Source organism: Amblyomma mixtum, chromosome 2 (genome assembly GCF_055824585.1).
Source record: "Amblyomma mixtum isolate Tamu chromosome 2, ASM5582458v1, whole genome shotgun sequence".
NCBI lineage: Eukaryota > Metazoa > Arthropoda > Arachnida > Ixodida > Ixodidae > Amblyomma > Amblyomma mixtum.
This window is the reverse complement of record NC_143013.1, coordinates 172,333,491-172,357,279: the sequence shown is the minus strand read 5'-3', so window position 1 is coordinate 172,357,279 and position 23,789 is coordinate 172,333,491. Positions and strand designations below refer to the sequence as shown.

Here is a 23,789-nt window from a genome sequence, read left to right as displayed (position 1 = left end):
AGTGGGTTTGACTGTAGCCACATTTTGATGAAGGTTTCAGTACATGTTAGAGTGGTCGAAGGCTCTAAATTAATCTGGAGCCCTCCATCTTGGCTGGCCCCAAGACCTGCTTTGCTGCTTTGGCATATGAAATTTCTCATTCAGTCAGTAAGCTGCATGTCTTCCTGCATTATTACCATAACAGGCTGGATAAATAACTGACCTCTAACAGGCAAATGCAATGCAATGCAATTTATCTAGTGCATTGCTGCTGAGTTTCGGGAGCTGCTTTTTGGTCTGTCTAGTTCTCTCTAAACAGAACGCCGATTCTTTCAGCCATAAGTTGCCATCTTGTCAAAAGTACCACACACACGTCTCCAGCTCAACCTATATTTGGGCACATGCTAGAAATGTGCTGACTGCTGGAGACTAGCTGCAGGACAGTGCTGTCACAAATACCAAGACACACCGATATCGCATGCGGGAGTGCTGAAGCCAGTCATATAAAGCACTTCTCTATTCGGTGTTTTAAGGTCTTTAATGCCTCATCGTTGTAAGCAGGACTTGTCGACAGAAATGTCACGCTTTTCAATTGGTCGAAATGGTCGTGACGTCACAGGGCACGAATTTCAAACGGGGTCAATTGTACTTTGGCTACTAACCATGCAACCAATTAAAGGGATGGTATAGTGATGCTCCAACTAAGTGTGACTGAGTTTGGTTGATTAGTTAACTAACCAATTAGCCTAATTAACCTTTCTAGTCAGACCAGATAAATAAATAAAACCGAGTAGGACATTGGTCGAGTTTGGGAATCAAACCAGGGTCTCCGGAGTGCGGCATGCTACCACTCAGCCATGCCAGCTCCATGGTTTGGAGTGAACAAAGGCGCGTCTAGTCTAGTGAATATTCCCTTCACTCCCATCTTTCTCCCTCCCCTTACAGCGAGGTTCAGGTGTCCACTGAGACATGGGAGACAAAAACATTTCCTTTCCTCAAAAACCAACTTTCCGACGAGCAAAGCGTACAGCCGAACAAGCGATGGCTTTCTGTGGACTCCTTGACAGCGTTGCATGACGCTGTTGTGTTCAGCTCTTAGAGGCGAGGCTTAACATGTTAATCTAACATCAGTGACACAAGCAGCAACACTGCTCTTAAGGCTTCCGCCTCACCGCACTTTAGGTTAACAAAGTGACCCCATGAATTTTTCTTTATTTTTTCCTGTGGCATGCTGTGTTACCAGGCCCATGAAGGATACCAGAAAGTGTTTCACCAACACAAGTGTTGATGTATGGGTATACATAAACGTAAAACATTAAAGTATACTTAACTGCTCCACTCCACGCAGCTGCAAGTTTGTGATGCGGTATGGTGATTCAAGTTCTGAATTCTCTGCTCAGCACTCTGAACACAAATGGTCTGGTTCCATGTTGAAGTCTAGGGTTTCTTGTTGTCGCTAGTCTTTTTGTGCATCATGAGATTACATGAGATTAACTGGAAAAAAAAAGTTCTGTGTTTGTATTTCTTTTTTTATGCTAAATAAATACTTTTTCTATTTTTTTTCTTTCTATAAATAAATAGCGATGCAGAGAAACGAGTGAATGGATTTATTTTGACGCTCACATCAGTGTGTCATCCAGAAGTAGTAGAGTTGTTGACATGACAACTTGGTACAAACACAACGATGTAAAGATGCACACAAGAAGAAATGTCATATTTACTCACATATTGATCAATACGTTGCATATGACAACCCACCCTACAACTTCAAGAAACGTACTAAAGTAAAAAACTTTGACAGCCTAATAGGTTGATCAACAAAACATCCGAGCTGTCAACATTTAAATAAGGCGACCGGCACAGTGCAGCACACCTAATTTTTGAAAGAAATTCTACTATGTGTTTGGCGCATGATGACCTGAGTTGCTTATGCGCCATAAAACTCAATACAATACAGTCGAACCTCGATATATCGAACAGCGTGGTGATCGCAAAATAGATCGATATAGCAGAATTCAGTAGATAAAATCACATAGAAAACGTGTCAAAAACTAGTACAAATCAATCAATGAACCAATTGTCGCACAATAGATACTCACTTGAAGCTTCAAACAACGTATTTATTTCTTTGGCTGAAAGTACTGTAGCAGTGTAGCCTGCTTCAGACTAGCAACTATGTGCTTAACCATGGCGTCCTCAACATAGATTAAAGGATGCACAAGCGACAGTCCGGTGTTTTCTATTGTGCCGCAGTAGCGGCGTACAAGGGCCAAAGCAGCTACAGCCTCAGTTGCAGTCAGGAGTGGGGCAACAGCAGCGCTTGCGGGATCAACCTTGGCAGCGTCTTCGTTTGGCTGCTCAGCAGTAACGTCCGTTGCAATCTCCATATCTGTCAACTCCGCCACTGTTCCTGTGCTGTTGTCACCGCCAACGAAGTCGTCAATGCGCATGCTGTGTGGCTCAGCACCGACAAAGCGCTCCAACTAGCTCCAGGTTTCTTCAAGCTGGCATTTTTCCTCTGTACCGTCCAATGCTGATTCTTCGGTTGCTTCCTCAGAAGGTTCTGCAATGTGGCTCACGAAACCCGCGTGCAAAAGCAGGGAACTATTGTCGACTGTTTGACGCTGTCCCAAGAGGCTTCCAGCATTTAATGGCACCTAAAAGGTCTACCTTTAGTTCTTGGCCTATCCGCAGCTTGAGAAGCAAAATGTCAATCAGTCAACGCTTATAAATGGACTTGAAAGCACGAATAATGCCCTGATCCAATGGCTACAGCTTTGACGTGGCGTTACAGCGGCAAAAACTTAATTTCAATATTGCTCAGCTGGAAAGCGGTGTGGTGTGTCGTGCAATTGTCAACAATGAGGCGTACCTTCCGGCCTTGACGTGCCAGCTCAGAGTCCCATGCTTTCAACCATTTTTGGAATATATCCCGAGTCATCCACAATTTCCTGTTCCAGGCGTATGTCAGCGGAACGCTGGGGCAGTTGTACATGCACCTCGGGGTTTGGAACTTGCCTATAACAAGTGGCCACGGCTTCGTGCTTCCATCCATATTTGGCAGCCAACAGAACTGTGATGCGAGCCTTGCCTTGCTTGCTGCCGTGGCACTTGTCTCCGCGGGTGTCGAGCGTTTGTCGCGGAAGCATTTGCCAGAACAGGGCTGTTTCGTCGGCGTTAAATATCTGATTCGGCTCATACTTGGCGAGAACCTGAGGCCACTCTGGTTCAAGCCGCTTCTTGATCTCGCCTTCATTGGCGTCCTCACTTTGCCCCGAGACTGTCTTCCGAACGACATTAAAGCGGGCCTTAAAATGCTGCAGCCAACCGCTGCTGGCATTGAAGTTCTCGGCGCCGAGATTGAATGCAAAGTTCTTGGCCTTCTGTTGTAGCATTGCTCCCGCTATCTTTGAGGGTGTTGCAGGAAAGCTCGCCTCCTGTCAACAGAGCGCACGTGGTCTGGGGTGGTGGAGTTCGATATATTCATTTTACATTGAGCCCCATTCGAAAGAAAAAATTAAAAATGCATGCAATTTTCCATGTCGTATAGAAAGTATTCGATATACGTAGTAATTTGATATATCTGTGTTTGACATATCGAGGTTTGACTGTACAATACAGTGCAGCACATATCAGAGGCACACAGCGCCGTAAGAGATTCATCATTGCATTTCGAAACTTCATCCTGAGGAGTGCACATAAAACACACGAGACATACTGTAAAAACCTGCATATAATACGAACCCGCATATAGTACGAGGTGTAATTTGGGGATAGCAACAACGGAAAAAAAATGTTTTCATCCACGTATAATGCGATGTATGCTGGCGCACCGGATACGATACATGTAGCGCAGGTGCCAAATATCTCGCAGATATAGACCGGGCGCTGCGCTCATGCCTACTCGTGTGTCCGTCGCGACGAGTGTGCGCAGACTGACTCCAGCATATGCAAAGTGGCCGGCGCTTTAGTGATCTTTGTCGTCAGGTGTGCTGTCTTCTGAAAAGCCCTTTTCAGAGATATCTTTCCTCAGAAACACGTCTTGCAGCAGTAACTGCAGGCTCTCCCTACCTCATCCACACCATGTAGCAGCGCTTGATGCAGCACCGATGCTTTCGACAGCTACGATTACTTTCCTTTTAAAAGCAGCTAAGGATTGTTTTCGCGGTCTCGATACCATGGGAGGTGCAATCGTCGTGGGGCGTCAAGAGGTCAGGTCAGCGTAGTGGCCTGGCATCGAAATTGAAACTACCAACCTACGCTATCGCTAGATAGTGCCTCCTCTCGCTCAAAGCATGGTGGTAACGGTGCTCGATAATAACAAAACCTGGAACTGCGGATTTCGGCCAAAAATTGTTTGGATTTGCATATAATGCGAGGTGGAGGTTTGCCATGCTAAATCCCAAAAAAACCTCGTATTGTACGTGGAGTTTTACAGTAAATGTCCTCATTTCATTCCGTCTGAAGTTTGGCAGACTCCCTTGACATTTGCAGAGTCGGTGACATCAAACAACAGCAGTAACCTGCCACTGGTGCATGGAAAGCTTGGTGCTGGTACAGCACACGAAAAGGCACTCTCACTGTTTTCACCGGTATCTGGTGGACTTTTCGGAATGCTTCGACGCCTCCATGAGTATGATGACAGCTCGCTTGAATGCTGCCAAGAACGGCCACCAACGTTCGGGAGGCATGGCCCATCGCTAAGCTGAGTGACTGGGAGAAGTTTTTTTGACTAGGCCTCAATTGGTGCACCGGGACTTTTCATCCATTACTGTATCAGCCCTATCCGGGAATCTTCCACAATTTTCTTGAGAAAGAAAAAAAAAAACGCATCATACCTTTGCGCAGCGCAGGCAGCTTTCGTACAAAGTAAAAGCAGCCAGAAGGCAAGGCTTTGTGCAGTAGTATCACTTGCATGATTCTCTCTCTTTCTTTTCAGCGTTGCTGCTGGGTTTGTGCCTTGCTGTGGCCATGATTCGTATATTGGTCGACTCTCGAGCGCAATTTGGAAAAACAGGTTGCCCTATACGTGAGCAAATACAGTAACAAGTTTGGCCTGCGATTATTCATCAGACAGGCCGTGACTATAAATTGTCTTACCCTATGCTTTAACACAACATTATAATTAAACTGGCCTGAGAGGAGGTAGAGTGTTGTGATAACACACATTTCAGCTTGCATGCCCAGCATCAACCCCCGCAGGGTTCTACATGACTGGGCGGTCCACACTGGCATAGCCTCTTTGATATGGGCTCGTGAGTTGTTTGACATGGGGCAGAACAGTGCTTGAGAGTCATGCGACTGACCTGAGAAGCTCTTTCCCTGTAGAGTTTAAACACGGCAGATTTGTGAACAGTGGGTTATGGGTGACCCATAGTTAGTATCATGTTTGACTCTTTGCGCTGAACAGAGTTTCTCTGAATTCTACTCAAGTTTAATGAAGTTTACTGCTACTGCTCTGATACTCCCTCCTATGCCCAGTAGGCATTATGGGTATAAGTTATGACTGAGTGAAATAAAATTTGTGCGCAAACACATCAATTTCTTTTCATGGCTGTGTTTTGTGAAAGGCTACTTGTATTTGTATTCAAAGTTATTGAGAAATATTCGGTTCAAATTGCGACCAAAAATTTGACGCAACCAAGGTTCTCGCCCTCAATGAATGAAGCCGCGCCATGGGTCGAAGGTAGCCCGCGCCACTCGCCATGTCTCCACACAATACCTTTCGAGATAAGTGATAAGGGATAGCTGACAAATGCAGCACCTGTCGAGGCTTATTCTGGGCTGTGAATAACTTTTCACCACACCAATATTTATAAACATGCGAATTCATTTTAATAAACGTTTCCTGCGTTTGTGCTCTTAAGTTGCTCCAAAATCCAGGTATTGCTGCTTCATGGCTGCTCCCAAGCACATATTTCCTGTTCCCCAGCTGCTCCAGAATGCATATTTTTCTGCTCTAAGAGCTGCTCCAAAACATATCTTCACTGTCCCACCCTTATCCATGAGGCAGCAACGATTTTTTTTTTTGTAGCTACAAAGTGTTTGCTAGTCAGAGCATTGAAAATTTAAAATTTTTGATGCAATAAAACTGCCAACTTTTTGTATGCTTCCGTATTGTAAAAATATTCTTGCTTTCATGTTATTAACATAACATTACAAGTATTTACCATAGTTTATGTCAAAGTTTGTAATAGCCAAGTAAATTTTTACATTGATGCATAATATTTCTGTTTGAAAGGGTTGCTATAAAATAGTGCATAAAACAGTTTTGCCATCCTTCTTGTTCTTGTGCTCTGTCTCTTTGTGCGTTGGTTCCTATAGGCATGTAAGTACATTTTTTCGCTTATTTCGGTACGCTGCATGTTATTGTAACTAGCACATAATTTTTAGTTAGTAATAATAAAATGAGCCTACAAAAAATGGCCCTCCTTCCCAAAGATTAAAAGGAATAAAGGTGAAGCGAAAGCTATTTGTGCAGTTTGAGAACAATGGTGTAAACAACCTTAGACAGTAATAAAATTAGCCAACAAAAAATTGCCCTCCTACCCATAGTAAGGAAAGAGTAAAAGGGATAAAAGGTGCAGCGGAAGCTGTTTGTGCAGTTTTTAGAGCAACGGTGTAAACAAATTTAGCACAACTGCATGCGAGCACGATCTACTTGCACTTGGCATTATCCACATCTTGACAACTTAGAACACCTCCCTACATTCGAAGCTAGTAGAAAGGAATTGCCTAGCAGAAAGGAATTGCCAAGTTTTGCTACCTCGCGCATGTAGACCCACCCGTGCTTTTTCCGCACCTCGTATGCCACTGTTACCTTGGCCCCTGTCGTGGAGCCCAGTCATGACCAAGAGGGGTCAAGATTATTGACAGGCTCTGAGTAGCAAGAAGACGACGTTTCAGCACCACATTGCCCCATTGGTGCGTCACAGTCCATGCAGGGGATGGTGCATTTTTGGTGGTCAGTCTAGCGTTACCCCAGGGCAGCCCAGGTCCACTTCAAAGGACTGGAAGCCCTCTTGTTCGAGCTGCTTGAGCACGGCGACTGAAGCAGCTTCCCCACTTGAACCTGCACAGATTCAGTACGAAGTAGGTGTTATCCCACTTCCTGAAAGAGTGCATGGAGCAGTAATGCCTCACAAGGAGACTGAATTTTTTTTCTTATTGCCACCATCGCACCCCTAGGAAAGCCGAACAGCATGTCGGAGGACAGTGGTACCATTCAGAAAAACTATGAGTTTCAGGCACCACTGGGATAAAAGCCCAGCACGTCGAGCGTGTGAGGTGCAGGGTTTGAATCCCTATAATCTAAAACAACTCCATCACTTTTTGATATTGGTTGTATCCCAGTGGACATTACACTCCTATGGACATCCTGCGGACATTCAAGATGTCCACAGGACGTTTAAGGGAGTTTCGGTGCCGGTTGGGTATACAGCCTACACTGTTGTAACTGGTGGTCAAGTTCTGTTCAAAGCCAGCACAGTCCACATTGAGAGTAGTGGTGGCATAGCCAGGTAGCTGGAAAAGCCAGGTGTGCAGACGCTAGGCAATAGACACTAGGGTGTGCAGAGCCCATCCTCAGAGGGAATTCTTCGGTACCATTTCACTTGCACACTGACATCCCCTCCTTGAAATTTTGAGTCTTTTACATCTGCCGTGCAGTAGTAAAACAAAAAGCTTTGCAACGAGAACATATCAGCTACATAGTCTTGCTTTCAGCCAGTGTTGCTGCCTGCGTTGAATAGAATACAGTACCTGTGATGTTTTGCTTTATGTTGCTGAAATTATTCTGTGCTCACTCTAGCAAGCTGCCAGCTTACAGATAAAGTTCCCATTCATTTGATAGAGGTAGGTGCTTGATGCTACAGTGGATCCAAACTTCCAACTGATTTCCTTGTTACTGTTGGTTGTAGTGGCTGTGTTCTCTCATTTTTGGCACAGCTAGTTAGGGGCTGCACACATACACTACGACACTGGACTGTCCTCCTTCCGGGATAAAGTTGCGATTCTGCCCAATTTCAAAATTATTAATTTTTAAAATTTCAGGCAGCGTATTCACCACTACAGCATGTGCTTCAAGGGTTGACAATTTTCTTTCGAGTTGTGTCGCCCGACGACTCATAAACTGAGAGGCGCACAGTAGCTGAGCTGGTTCTGCTTTAGCGGAAGCTGGCCCTTCTGAAGTAGCGATAAGCGCAACAACGCTTCTTCTTTTCGGTACTTGCGAGCTTCCTAGCACCTGCTATATCCTCGTCAGACCCCGCTTACATTACAATGCACATTTGCATTTTACAGAATTCTTAGAAAATGCACTACTTTCGTCGCCCATAAAGTGCCATTGGAAGTCAGAGAGTACGCACTGCACACCTACATAGTCAGCTTTTCAAGAAGAGTATAGCAATAGGGGTGCTCTGAGCAGCCTTCCAAGTTCATTGATTTGTCTAAACCAGAATTCTGGTCCCAGCAGCCAAACAGCCATTTTTCTTGCTTTCCCAAGAGATTTCTTGTAATTTCGATTTAAAAATGCATTCTGTCGCACACGTATTTGACTAAATATGTGTGACAAAACTTTGTTGCATGTTTACTTAGTCCCAAAGGCCCGTAGTAAATAGCACGGAGAAAACTCATAAAGAAAGAACAGTTGGACCTACAGCTGCCAGATTTGTGTGCACATTCACGGTACCACCGAGGCTTCCAATACGCATTTGGATTAACGTCGTCAGACCGAACTTTTCCTCGGGTCTAATGAGCTTATAACATCACCAGGACCACCATCAGGACTTCTCTAGCTTGAAAAAAATTGACCATTGTGTTAACGCGAATATCAGCGACATTGGGCAGGTGCAAAATGCCACTGCCAGCCAGAGTGTAGTAACTCTTGAGTACGGGTGTAGGAAATGTGTCCGCTGTGTTTATGCAGTTACACTCACATTAGCACAATGGTAAGCTCTAGTGAATGCCTTGTAACGTCATGAGTGATGTCACTGTGTTCGAAGGATTCAGTGGTTGGCATTCTGACGAGTCAGCATGGTATGTTATCATGCATAATGTTACTCCATTCTGGCCAGTCAGCATGATGCATTGCACTTGGTGTGTTACGCCGACACTGACACCACACAATCAGAAATTGTGGCTTTAACAGTTGTTGCTGTGACAGTGTTTCTTGCATTGCATTGAGCTGCATTTTTTTTGCAACAAAACAGTCGCCCCGCCCTCTGCTACGAAGGTGGCAAGGCTGCTCTGTCAGCACACTGCATGCACGTACCTACAGCATCCCCAGTGCCAACGTGGCATAAAACCAATGCACAGCCGCCGCCTCCGGCCCCCGTGAGCTTTGCCGTGAGCCCGTGTGAGGCTGCCACCGAAGCGACTGTGTCCAGCCGCGGATGACCCACTCCGAGACAGTTGAGCAGGCTCTGGTTCATCTGCACCAGCTCCTGTGCCATGAACAAGTCATCATCATCATCATCAGCCTGACTACACCCACTGCGGGGCAAAGGCCTCTCCCATGTCTCACCAATTAACCCTGTTCTGAACAAGTGCAGTAGCACAAGTTACCGATCACCGCAGCAGCAAGAATGTAAACGAGTGGCACTGCAGTTTATAAGCACACCAACCAGTGCTAGCACAGCCATCAGCAGTGGCTCTGGCTCACTGCTCTATGCCCGAGGTGCTCACAATGGCTCGGCTACTATCTGGTTGATTTTTATTTATTTATTTAATACTGCAGAGTCGCTTGACTCCAAGCAGGGGTGAGCACAGATACAAGTAAAGAACAAGATATGTACGAGCGTCATGCAAGAGCAAACAGATGATGCAAAAAAAGAAGCCATAAAGACAAGGGTTTCACATACAAAAGGCTCTCAAATTATCAACAAACGTTTGTTTCTACATCGGTTTCAGGAGCCATATATAGGAGGGTTGAATTAGGAAGCTTCCAGAATGAATGGGAGGGGGATGGTGTGTGTTTATCTGCGGAGTACCTATGTCATCAAACCAGGGTAAGGGGTACAAACAGCTAACATTGTAAAATAGAACAAATTACATGGCTTGCAGTCTGGTGAGTGCAAAAGTAGAGTTGCACTCGACAGAAGTCTTTGTGGCACACAAAAAACTATGCATACGATTTATTTTTAGTCGCGTTGTCAGTACTGCTACAGGTATCATCACTTTCTGAGATCCTACTCTAATTACTCAGAGAATCGGTCTGTGCTCTTTAAACTGTATCCTGATGTTGGTGTAATATTGCTAGGCAGTATAGCTCTGCTACTATACCTGAAGCCCAACTTACTGTAAGAAACGGCAGTTCCCCCATATGTGTTAATAAGGCTTGTACCTGTATACTTTTGTAACCTCAACTGCTGAAAGAGAATTTAGCTTTGGTTTAGACATCATGAAGTTTTCAGAAAATATCAAGGCCAAACTAAAGATGGGACACAGCACAGCATAGTATCATGTACTGTCTTTCTTTCGTCTTTCCTTGTGGTTTTTTTGGGGGGGTGATCATGGACCACCAACTAGCCCAAGCTTTCTGTCTTTAAAAACAGAGGCCTGAGCACCCCATATGCACCAATGCTAAGCCACATTTTGTACACTGTTGAGCTAAAAAGGCACTTGGCTCCCACAAACCAGCAAATCGCAAGCATGCAAGGGTGGCATACGCATTGGATGTAATGCATATATGTTTGCCTGAATCTGGTTACACCTATAGGCAAGAACTGTTATTTTTTTCTTGCTTCTCAGCAAATTTTTTGTTCCCAGAAACTTTTAAGAATACTTTACGATATACCATATTTACACGTATATAACACGAGGTGGGAGTTTGAGGTGGGGTGTGTGTATATATATATATATATAAAAACTGCGATCGCCGACGTGGCAAGAGCTCGAAAAAAACGGAGACAACACGTTAAAATACCAAAGCAACAGATCCGTTGGTATTTGATACGCAATGCTTAATAAATGTGCACGATGTCATCAATCACAGCAAACCAAGCCACACTTTCTCACAGCCGCTGTCATCGCCGGCCCACTGCTGTTATGAGTTTCGTGCCGCCCAGGCTCGTGCCCATTTGCCCTTTATTATTCAATGGCCTGCGCCTTCTCTCCGCGTTCATAGCCACCCTCTGCTTTTCCAGTTCACGCCCACCCGAGTGCCACATAACCCCAAGGGCCCCAAGGTCATCTCAGAGTTGGTTTCTCCTAGCAGTTCATGAGTCTAGTGGTGAAGACTGCTGTAGCTATCTTGAGGAGCTAGCAACGAGAAAAAGAATTCGCATTACATTCGTACCTTAGTTCCAAATATAACGCGAGGTGCATTCTCAAACCGAGGGAGTGAGGAAAATACTCAAGTTATGTTTGTGTAATTAATCTAGCTATATGATACAATGTAATTCTCAGCATCTGTTGTTATTTAATTGGGTTAAGGTTTAACTGTACCTGTGCAACACATTTGAGACCATTCTAGCACTTTTCCTTCACTTGTAGGCCTGAAATATATTGCATTTCACCCTGGTTACAGTTAAAAAGAATGAGCAGTGATACAAAATGCAAAAGTTCGCAGATCGAGCCACAATACAATTAACACACAACTGTCTCAAAACTGTTTCACATGGCAGGCTTGATATGCATGATGTGCTCGGCTGTTTGTTCTTCACACACTGAAATTTTCACTCTACTCATGAACTGCCAGAAAAGTACTGATGAAACAGAGTATACTTCACTTTTTGCATTGTATTCACCACAGTGGTTTTAAAATATCTGATGACAATACTGAACGACAGGCAAACGGAAAGCACTCACCGATGCTTTATAGAAGATGTTGTTTCCAGCCAGCTCTTGTGAATTCTTGAGAAGCCTCCAGAAGGTCTCAGATATTGCCTCAATAGACTCCAGGACTGGCTTTACAATTTCTGGAAACTAATGGCAACAAAGGGATACATTTTCAAAGGCAACAGTCTGCATGAATCAGGTTGTGAAAATATGGATCAGATGCATTCATGATGCCATATTGCATCATATTCCTCAGCCAGTAATTCTTAACAGTAGGCATAAATCATTGTCAATTACTGAGGACATGTAGGCATGAGTCAGCTAGGCACTGAAAAATTAGGGGGGCACTCTCACGATCTAATATGTGCGAGACGAAAGCTTTTTCGCATCGATTTGACTGCCTCTGTCGCTGATGACTAATTACCAATCATTTACTAATCACTGGTCAATGACTGACTAATTATCAATTAATGACTAATTGCTAATTAATGGTTACGACATAGTATGCCGCGATGAATTCAATCATTTTTGGCTATGGCGTATTACACCACTGATGACGTCATCAGGATGATTGACAGCTATAGTGCGACAGTTTTCATTGACAGACGGATGGGCAACGATGAGCCATTAAAGGCTTTCAAGTTAATAAGTGCAGTGAGCAATGCCAAGATTCAACAGAAGACAACGCAGTGACTTGAAAACGCGCCGTGTTGTTCAGCACGGGTTGAAGTCTCTTTCCTGCACGGAGTATTCATATGGCTCACAGTGAGGCCACTTAAATACCTATGGGTATTAGTTCCCAGCCTCTAGCTTAACATCGGCAATGGGCTAATAACGATGAATGTGGCATCGCCCAGGAAGATGGGAATTAATGCTTCTCCAGAATAAGCTGCTGTCTTGTTTGTACTCAAGTTTTACAGACACCTGATATTCTAAGGTATATATCGCCTGATACTGCATTAGGAAGCAGCACTTGCTACTTTTCTAGGAAACAAATTCGAGAATGGCACTATCAGTGGCGATGCTAAGCTAGGATATAGTAGAACCTCTCAACCAAAGGCATCTGGATGCCATCTATTATTAGGGAAGGTTTTCATGTTTTTCCTTCCCCTGGAACAGACATTGCCACCACAGCTTTCAGTGTAAAATTTGGTCCCTCAAACTTGCATGACTATATGATATGGTGTACTTGGATCAGCTTTGAAGTAAAAGGCCACTGTACTGGTTGCTGCCAAAAAAGTACTGAACAAAACACAGGACGAAATGCTACCGCTGTGTGATACTTGGGCAGGAACAAGCGTACCTGCTTCCCAAAGTGATGCTATTTTCCCTTGTAAGCGTTAAAACTCCCATGGACGTACTACGGATGTTCAGGACATCCACAGGATGTCCGGTGGGGTTCCTGTACCCATTAGGTATTGATTAGGGTGCCCATTGGGGTGGTCTATGCTCTGCTGTGTGATGCTTGTGCAGGAACGAGCGTACCTGCTTCCCAAAGTGATGCTATGTATTGATTAGGGCACCCATTGGGGTGGCCTAGCGACAATGCCGTTTGGCTGCTGAGGCCAGGACTGCGGTATTGAACCCTGCTGCATTGGCTGTGAAAGAGGCAAAATTCAAAGCTGCCTGTGTGCTGTGCTATTTCAGTGCACATTAAAAAACTCCAAATGGTTGGGACTAGTTAGGACTGATGCTTGGGCGAGTTGGTATGCCATGTTCTGAAGCCTCCACTATGGCATTCCTCATAACTAAGGGCTGGACTTCTCGATTTAAACCGGAAAACATTGATAAAAGTATGCTGAAATCATTTTTAAAAATTACTAGGTTTTAACTGAAAAAGGTCCGCATTTTTAGCATACATGTCACATCTAACTGGCTGCTCAGTACCAGTAGAATCCAGTAGTACCAGTATAGTATCTTCGGAATGAATTTAGTACAGTGGCTGAGTTACGAGGCATTGATCCACGAACTCAGACACACCGATGCAGATAGGAAGGCTCGACCACTTAGCCAAATGCTACTAGCTAGCGTAGAGCCAGATAGGAAGGCTCGACCACTTAGCCAAATGCTACTAGCTAGCGTAGAGCCATCTGCTCAGACTTATCACTGACTTAGGGCTGTCGCTTTGTTAAGTACGTTTTTCCACTGTGCGCAAGGTCATTGAAAACTTTTTTAACCATAGCACGTAGCCGTCAATAAGTAACCATGCATAAATGGTACGAAGGTGTCGCGTTCTGGCTTCTCCAACGGTTAAGCAGCAGTTTCACCGCCGCCTCAGTACGCGGACAATAGGGTGCGCGGTCCTTTTGTTTAGATCAGAGTGCAACAAGAGTGTGACAATCAAGTTTATAGGACTAAACTTCCATTTACTTTTTGTCTCACGTACAGCCCAATCATTTAACTTCGGCATTTTTGTGTTTTTTGTTGCAACTATATGAATTTCTTCTACAAAGACAGCTCTTAAAATGGCTATTTATTTGGCACATACTGCTACATGGGTGGTTAGATTAAAAAGGAAAAGGTTAATGTAAATTGTACGTCACTTTTGACCACACAAGGACATCATATATTTCCCCGATAAAAGCTGAAACTGCGAATGTAGACAATTATATTTGCCAAAAAAAAACTGAAATTAATGTTACGAAATAAACACCGGAAAAAATCCACTGAATTTTCAAAAAGGAAACTGAAAAGTTCAACCCCTGCTGATATGTAAAACTCCATGTAACATAACAGAACAGAACATTCAGTGTGCAGCTATTAATTCATCATCATCACATATGGTATTAAACTACCTGTACTGTCCCTGAATTTATGAGACTATTACTCGATTAATGTTTGAACATATTTTCCTCATTTTTTCTTTTTTTTTTGCCCCTGCCGCGGTGGCTCAGTGGTTACGGCGCTCAGCTGCTGAGCCAAAAGACGCGGGTTCGATCCCAGCCGCGGCGGCTGAATTTCGATGAAGGTGAAATTCTAGAGGCCCGTGTACTGTGCGATGTCAGTGGACGTTAAAGAACCCCAGGTGGTCGAAATTTCCAGAGCCCTTCACTACGGCGTCCCTCATAGCCTGAGTTGCTTTGGGACGCTAAACCCCAATAAACCAATATTTTTCTTTTTGTTTATGAAAAGGTGTGTTTTTTCTCAGGTGCTGCAAGATATTTATCAGTGCCATATGCAAGAGGTGATTTGTCGATTAAATGCTTCTATGGAACATATGGCAAAGCCTGCGGTGAGGTGTGTCACAATGAGTCACCTGGTCATGCCTCTTCGTGAGCCTGGCCACCATAGCTTTGGTGTTCCTGGGAACTTTGGTGTTGACGAGCAGCACCTTGTAGGCGGGCATGCTGCAGGGAGGAACGAGCAGTATGTTCCAACACCGCAGTGCGACCCAAACGGATTGCGGCTTAAAGAAAAAGTGCCCCTGCAATGAATCATGCAGTCTTGCCTTCAGTTAACTCTGCACCACCTGTCCAGCTGTATTTGTCCATATGCGGCTTGGGTTTAAACATGCAAATTAAAAATTAGCTGAGGTTTAGCTCTGGTTAAACCGGGCAGGTTGCGTAAGCAAGCAGCAACTGTTTTGCCCGAGGCGAACGCGCGTATTTATTCCCCGTTGCCCTCCCACTTCCTCTCTCCACATTCCGACAAATGCGTCGAGAGCGCACAACTAGGCGCGCAGCAGCGCAGTGACGGTCCTGCCACCCCGGTGGAGCGTGGCTGAAACAGTTGCTATGGCAACGTCGTTCCATCTGTTTGACCTCTGCCACCAGCGGGAGCTACGCGACGGCTAGAAACCTGGCGCAGTATTGCTTACGCAATAAAATTGCGGATCAAAACAATAGGGCTCACCTGTGCAGGGTGTCGCAAATTTTCCCTCCTTTGAAAAGAAGGGCACCTCCTGAAGAAAAAAAAAATGGAATGATCCGTCTGACCTACTGATGAGTGCTCGCACAGGTCACAGGAGGCGTACTAATCATCACATCATCATCATCATCAACCAGGCTACATCTGCTGCAAGGAAAAAGTGCTCCCTAATTCATCTCCTATTAACCCTGTCCTGAGCTACCACCAGATCCTATGTTATTCCACTAGCATTTGTAATCACAGCTCCTCACTTATCCCTCTGTCGACCCTGGCTTCTTCTTCCGTGACCCTAATGGACTGTCAGTTACCTCTCCTCCACATTACATTGTAAATTATGGGCACTGTGCTTGCTGATGCTTCTGGCGTTTACACGTCCACACAGGACAGCTGGTTGACTTTCTGCAGTGAACCTTGAAATTTAATTTGGTGATGGGACTGGTAGAGACATTGTTCACGTTGAGAAGCTATAGGCCATTCACTGAGCCCCAGCAACCTTGTTCTGCGGGTTTACTATACATCTTTGTAGTAACATTCTTGTGCAGTGTGCATGATTTTATTACATAGTGCACTAATGTTCTGTGCACTATTTCGTGCATATTGTATATCAGTGCATTCTGTACAAGCTGTAGATAACCCTGCATACATAGTTGAAAATGCGTTGGTTTTTTAATGTTTGTTTAGTTTTTGTCATCAAAGAGAAGCCTGCACAACTGCTTTCAGACCTAAGCATGTCATGCATGGAGAAAGAATATGCTCGGAGGTGCGTGTGCTTGTGGGCACGCACCAGAACAAAATAAAGACCAGGTCGTGCCTGAACTCGGTAAGTTGTACAGGTGCAGCTTCTTGGACTCTTCCTGAATGACAGCCACAACCGAGTTGTCAAACTCTCTCTGAGCACGTCAAGCAAAGCAGCCATTGGGGCTGCTTTGTCAAGGTCAAGATTTATCGGCAAACAGCCACCAAGTAAAACTCTTCCTTGCGGCCAAGAAATAACCTTCGACCACTGTTAACAAACTCTAGCCGTGGCTGGTCAGGCACACACCGTGGGTGCAGATGGTGTTGTCAATGCCCGAAGGCCGCCCATGAAGAAAGCACTCTGCCTGGAAGGACCACGCAGAGATGAGCTCGCGGTCTCCGCTGGTCAGGGGGCGCTGCACGGCACGGCACCGTGCCAGGACCACAGCTGCCAGGGCAGTGGTGTATGCGGCCGACGACCCGAGGCCAGCTCCCAGGGGAAGCCTTGACGTGACGGTGAACTTGGCTGGGGCAAAGCACCTGGGCACAGATTTAGTTTTGGTGACGTAGAGGCCCTCATAGGAAAGTGAGAAAGCAGGGCTGATGTGGCTGTCGGTGTAGTGGCTAAGTATGCGCAAGAAACGTGCTTTGCTGAGACAGTACAGTGAATGATAACGATGAGACGATGCCGGCAACCTTGCAGGAAAGCACGCATGCATACGCTGCTTCCCACGCAGTTTCTTTTGTTTGCTTTCTTTCGTCCAGGTATTGTACAAATGAAATTTCCCTTCTCCACTGCTTAAGTTTTGTCAGCTGTCCCCCACAAGCATGTCACATTTGGATGAGTGTGATTGATTTCAGAGTCTCTTGCAGAACAGCAGAGCCTCAGTGCACTCACAGCCTTGTGCTCATGGCCAGTAGGACTACAGTGGATCCCTGGTCACATGGACCTTCCTGGCAGTGAGGCTCATCAGTTTGCTTGCGATACTATACACCGGGAGCTGGGAATACCATGGACGAGCCTACTGATAGTGCATGCTGTGAGGGTTTGCAAAGTCACTGTCCGTAAATACTACGCGCAACAAAAATTGGACTTAGTTGATTTACCACCGCCACACCCATCCTTATCGATCCGTGAAGCTCGCATTCTTCGCCGAATACAGTTTAATCTCCTACATACGCCAGCCAAACTTTATCTGTACCGGTACACTTCCACACCTCAGTGCCCAAACTGTCCACTAACTTATGCAGGCAGAGAACACTGCCTTACACAGTGCCACACAGCCTTCCAGTCCCCCCGCCTATCCTTTCCGTGGTCCGTCTGGCTAGCCTCCTGAAACCTGATTGTGCAACACGCCCTCGTCATCTTGAGCTAAGACCTGTTAAATGCCTGATATAAAGGCTGTTTTCATGAATGTGTCACACCGCAACGACCAGTAATTCAAACTTCCAGTTCATTCAAAATAAACTGACACTCTGCTCCCATGGTAACCTCAACTGCATTAAAATCGCTCCGTAAAAATCTAACTCCACATGTTTCCAGCAGACTTCTGGTCCCATTTGAGTACAAATGATTGAAACCATGCAGTGATGTTTTTTTTGGACAGTTTTTCCTTGTTTAGGGAATTTTGTAGCTAAAATTCAACCTAAAGAGAATATCTGCAAGTCTTCAGGCAAATTTACAAATCAGTAGGGAAATGAGAATTTTTTTAACTAAACAGATTTTTCGGTTAAAGATAAAGATCATGGTCAAGGCAAGCTGCAAACCTGGCTACAGATGTTGAAAAGAAAGCGAGAAAATGGCAAAATACATGCCATTGTGGAAAGCATGGCGGCCTTTGAGGCTTCAGAAAATACGGCAGTTGCTACCATTGTTCTGGTGCATTGGTTTCATGCATCCCTAGTGAGGTGATAGTGGTCGCCAAATATTCTCACGTGTCACCCCCTGCTTGAAATATGAAATTGGGCTCGGAAAAGAGAACACAATGAACGAGTAATACTTGGCAAAGTCCTGCACTTTGGCTTTCATTAATCCCGAAGAAAAGATTAGTGAGATAAAAACCCTATATAAAGTAATGAAGGAAAAAAATGCAAAGATTCTGCAGAGAAACAAGTGACCGGAATATGAAATTTCGGCATCTAAGTAAGAGAATTTTGGTTTCAGCACTAGTCGAGAGCCGACTGTATTGCCATCGTGATAGCTGCGAAGTCACATGCTATTTGCTTACGCCACAGAGAAAGAGTTTATTTTTTGATGGTTTATTTTTTGAAAAATATGGTTCCCACTTGCCAGCATGTATTCTTTATGCAGTTGGCATCCAAAATGCCTATTTTTGTGCAGTGGTGCTTGCGGGCATTTTCACCATCATTTATCTACGACAATTGCTTAAACATAGCAATCACATTGGGCACTTAACCCTCTAGCGGATTTGGTTGAGCCGGGTTCATCATAAGCCGGCAGGGACCCTGGAACATGGAGGGCAAGGGGGGGCGGTCGTCCCCCCCCCCTCCCTCTCAACATTTTTCTAGAGGGGCAAGTGTCCTCAGCAATGGCTAACTCATCATCATCATCATCACCAGCCTGACTACGCCCACTGCAGGGCAAAGGCCTCTCCTATATGACTCTCCAATTAACCCTGTCCTTTGCCAGTTGTGGCCACTGTATCCCCGCAAACTTCTTAATCTCATCCGCCTACCTAACTTTCTGCCGTCCCCTGCTACGTTTGCTTTCTCTTGGAATCCACTCCGTTACCCTTAAGGACCAGCGGTTATCTTGCCTTCGCATTACATGCCCTGCCCAAGCCCACTTCTCCCTCTTGATTTCAACTGTGATGTCATTAACCCGCGTTTGTTCTCTCTCCCACAATGCCCTCTTCCGATCTCTTAACGTTACACCTATCATTTTTCTAACATCTAACTCAAACGGCTAACTGCTTGCACTCAAATCAGATTTCTGACAAATGTTTGAATGCTAGTACATTGTTAATGTAAAGCACAGTAGAGCCGAGCTAGTTGCCTTTGTAGCCAGTCGTAGAGCCTTTTGTTTGAGTAACCTAAACCAATTAGTATGTCCCAACAGTAGTCGTTGATTGACTGGCCTTTGTTCATGAGCACGGCTAGCAGAGTTGAAACAGACTAGGCACAAACGTTTTCAGTACAGTGGATCACTCCTTGTGTTCATATCTTATCAGGTTGCCTACTTCGATTCAAGTTTTATGTGCATTAACAAATACACGTTTGAACAGTGAAAAATATGAAAATAAGAAAGATATAAACAAAAATACTAAATTTATTATGTGAATAAAACATGAAAGAAATAAATAAATAACAAACTAAGTCTTGCCCCCCCCTCCCACTCAGAGAAAAGTTCCGGAGTACCCGTAAGCCGGCCGTCATTTCTGACTCATGATGGGTCCAGTTTGTCATGTGTCTTCCATCACACTGTGTCCGGTTAAAGGAGAGTAAGACCCATCCAAAACATTTTTTGGTTCGCCGATAGATGGCAGCACGGGTACTAAATGACCGTTTTCTTACTACTTCCGAAGAAAAATGTGTTCTTCAAGGGGCTAAAAGTATAATACGAGGAAACAAAGATAGTGCTGCAGATTACAACGTGGTAAAGTACCAAATTTTGGAAGCGCAGGTTGGTAGAAATGCATTGGCTTAAACGATGCATTTATCTGAGAGCCAACATCATTTTCAGCTAACCACCACAAGAGAAGCTGCACTTTGTTAACAGTATGTATGAGGGCAGAAATGAATTTCACATGTATACCCGACAGGCATGATATAGTCGGGTGGTGCTTTTAAGCAGAAACACGCTTCAACTTGCTAAACACATTGAAGCAAGAGCTTTTATTTATTTCTTGGCCTTCTCTACCTGGTGCCTACATATATATATTCCTTCCATATTACCTGCATGCTTGCTGGTTTTGTGTGCTGAGGACGAGTTTTGTATCATCTTAATGTGTTGGTCTCACCCACCAGCAATTGTGGGCTTGTGGCCAACAGCACATTTTTTTGCAAACTGTGATCAATGCACTGGCGTACCTTCCATAGTGGACGGCCATGTCAAGTTCCCAAATTTGACATTTTTGGGCACAAAGCTGAATTCCCGACATTGGGACTGGTGCGACTGTTATAGCATTTAATGGTAAATCCTCAAAATTCTAAGCCTTAACTACGATGTTCTGGTGTCTTACGAATAGGATCGGTGCTCACTGGCTGAGACTGTTTTATGCATTGCATGGCAATCAGCAATATATGCACCTTCAGCAAAGCCTAAATTTGGGAGGATAGAAGCATGCGAACAAGGAATGAACAAACAATGCAGGAACGAGATGTAAGAAGATGTACAGAGACAGAAAGAAAGATTTGGTTACTATTTCAGAGCATCTTTTGCACCTTCTGTATTTTCACATCTTGTGATTGAGCTGTTAGTTCTTTTGATCCTCACTGCCCAGTAAACCATTAAACGTCACAGGGACACCAGCAACATGTTTTATGGTGGACATTAGACACCTCCACCAGATATCCATTTTAGTACCGTTTAACAAAAATCTACGTACCTACAAAACCAAAATTAGTGTCCAGTCCGTGGTATTGTGTGTAGTACAGACAATCAGCTCGACATTTACCAGATATTTGTGTATGGTGCAAATATGCCCAGTCTACGTAGTCTAGGCACCTATATAAAGAGAATATGACTATACATAGACTAGTAATTTGTCTTAAATACTGCAGCTGTAATAGCTGAAAAATTCTGCATTACAAAAATTATTGACGTCCTCATTCTACTGTTCCTTGGGTCATCTCTTGCTTAGAGGCTTCCGCTATAGAATGCTATGATAATGCTAACATAACGCAAAGGGCATTATGTTGCAAGAGCATTATATGCTAAGAGCATTATTTTCACAATGCCAACGGACTCTCAAGGGAAGAAACGCCCAAGGGACAGTGGGATGAAGACCTTATATTTTTGTAATGCAGCACGTGAAGCATGGATGCTTGCAACTCATGCTTTACACAATTACGCATGCTTTACAAAAAAAAATGCAATTGCGCTTTTTCCTTGACTCATGCTGGCTTTGTTATTTCAATTATGATGTTCTTAACTTAAGTTAAAAACATCCTAGTCAAAATAACAAAACAGGCATGGGCAGTGCATGTAACGTGGCTTAACTAGTTTTCTCGAACAGATGGGCTTGACGTCCCGTCTGTTCTCCACCAGGTAGTGACGTGCAGCGACCGAACACTCCGCATGTGCTACCTTGGATGACGATCAGCTAAACGCCCCACTGCAACTGTACTGTGCGCGCGCGTGCTTGTATTTTAATTTAACTAAGATCATCACGCGTGCCCGACCTCTATACATGATAAAATGTAAATAGATTTCTTGTACAGTGTACCTCTCCTCCTCTAACTGTCCCCTCACATCTTTCATTTCATTTCTACAACCTGCCTGCTATCCTTTTATTTCCGCTGACCCAGCTCAGGTGCTTCCCATAGCGATGGCAGATGCCGGGCTAGAAAAAAATCTTTTCCTTCCTTTTATTACTATTTTAATAAAACCACTACTACTTTAAATAGTTGGATAAGTTTAATAAAACATGCTTAATCAGAAAAAATGGTTATTATAGTCCTGTCTGCTGATTAAAAAAAAAAAAAAGTTTTTTAGTGTGGCCTCGCACCTTAATCTGAGATAGCTAATTGCTTTGGCTGCAGTGCAAGGTATAAATTGAAAGTAAGAATAGTAACGAAATAACAGTGCGAATCCTGACCAAAGTGACTGGCATTTTAAACCACCTGCGTCCATTAGAGTCAGAAACCTGATGGGTGTGCGTTCAGATTTGCCTTTACTACTTCCAATATTTTTTTCTTCTTTTTGTACAGGATAATGTTGCTGTGAAGCGGGCACGAACACACGCACAAAAATACAGGCAGCGCTGCTCGTACCACCAATTTGTAGTCAGCAGCAATTGCCAACTTTAAATGCAGTAAGGCAACACGAAATATTGAATGATTGAAAATTGTGGAATTCTTAAATTATATCTCAGTTCCATTCCCACAACGTCACAAGTAATATCAATGAGGAGTTTAGGCTAAGGCATACATAATGTCTTGGGCACGTCTCCAGTTTTTTACGAAAAAAGGTTGGCAAATAAGACGTCTCAGAGATTATGCCTCGGTACATAGACGTATAGACTTAATCCGGATATCCCTGGGAGGTTTGTGGTTTGCTGGGTGAATGATCACCTCCACCTCTTTTTAACGGCACATTGTTTGACTAACCTGAGGAAGGTTGTGCAGCATATGGGAATAATTGCCGTATAAGAATCAGCACAGTCAGAATATCAGAGTATACAGGTGAGTCAAAAACACAGTGGCATATGCATGTTATATAGAAGCATATTACACTAATGAAGGGCATGTGCAGTCATGCAGTTACCCATTGTTGTGCCTCAGTGCAATACCGATGTAAAGAAAGAGGAAAGCGAGCTTGCTTCGGTCTGCATGGTTTGAAGAGTCTGGATCAATTTCGAAACTGCTGCAGATCTCTGGCACGAGGCTGGCGGACGGTATCACAGTGGCAGCATAGCCTGCGCAAACAATTTCATAATTAATTTACATATATAGCTAAGCGCCTTAACGTTGCTCGCCGTTTATTATTTTTTTGTACATTTCTTACTCGAAGACAAAACTTGCACATTGTGCCTGCAGAATACTTAAGTGCGGTGCGCACCTTCTTCGGGAACAGGGAAAACGGCAAACTTGCTGATGGGCCACGTTGCGACAAAATCGAGATCCGCAGCCTCCAACACCACGAGCGAATCGTGCTCGGTGCAGCACACGCGGGTCCTCAGGTCGACGCTCGCAGCAACTGCAGCCTTGGGAGAAAGGTAGGGGAGGGGGATAAGCGCGAAATGAGCAAAAGGACACATCACAGATATACCGGTGCTGGCAGGCACACTGCCGTCGTTTAATTTCAGATACCTCGATAGCCACGTCACGCCAAAGGCGCCGCGCCAAGCTGGAGGAAAACCCAGGGCCAGCAGTGGATATCGAACAGCAGGAAAAAAATAAGGGTGCGCGTTTGTATTTCTAACCGGGACGGAAATACACGCGCTACACGCACGAGCGAGCTTCGGTTCGGTTGACTCGCCTGTCCAGGAAAACTGCAGCGGCAGCACGGCAGCAACGCTTGGGCACACTGTGCGAGCGGAGTGGACGCGATTGCGCAGCGATGCAGCTCACCTTGCCGTACACGACGGCGTGCTCGCCGTGAATTATGGTTTTTCCCGGTGCCGACGCAGCGCAGACGACCATCGCTAGCAGACGATGTCACTCGGCCGCAGGTCAACAAAGCGCGATCAAAACTCGCCGACACTGGTCCGCCCACGCGTTTTGTTTTGGTTTTGGTTTTGCCCATG

The 23,789-nt window shown here is 44.7% G+C and overlaps 1 protein-coding gene and 1 pseudogene across 1 annotated transcript; both read right to left on the bottom strand.

Moving 5' to 3' along the window:
• Window positions 1-1,566: 1,566 nt before the first annotated feature.
• On the bottom strand, window positions 1,567-3,374 carry LOC149361628 (uncharacterized; annotated as a pseudogene).
• Window positions 1,567-23,755, bottom strand: Mvk (Mevalonate kinase). The gene is made up of 9 exons (XM_089572751.1): window positions 23,614-23,755; window positions 23,102-23,246; window positions 22,808-22,958; window positions 16,667-16,899; window positions 15,610-15,658; window positions 15,014-15,104; window positions 11,788-11,904; window positions 9,251-9,422; window positions 1,567-7,051 (listed from the first exon to the last, which is right to left on the bottom strand). Exons 1-9 carry the CDS (start codon window positions 23,683-23,685, stop codon window positions 6,945-6,947), a joined length of 1,137 nt encoding a protein of 378 aa, XP_089428877.1. The 5' UTR covers window positions 23,686-23,755; the 3' UTR covers window positions 1,567-6,944.
• Window positions 23,756-23,789: the final 34 nt, after the last annotated feature.

Excerpts from the sequence above, each read along its gene's own strand:
- Mvk (XM_089572751.1), bottom strand. The coding sequence starts at position 23,685 with ATGGTCGTCTGCGCTGCGTCGGCACCGGGAAAAACCATAATTCACGGC. Across the intron at positions 15,659-16,666 it reads CAACACCATCTGCACCCACG|GAGGTGCCCTTCTTTTCAAA; the intron begins GTGTGTGCCTGA and ends TTTTTTCTTCAG. Across the intron at positions 15,105-15,609 it reads ATTTGCGACACCCTGCACAG|CATGCCCGCCTACAAGGTGC; the intron begins GTGAGCCCTATT and ends TCCTCCCTGCAG.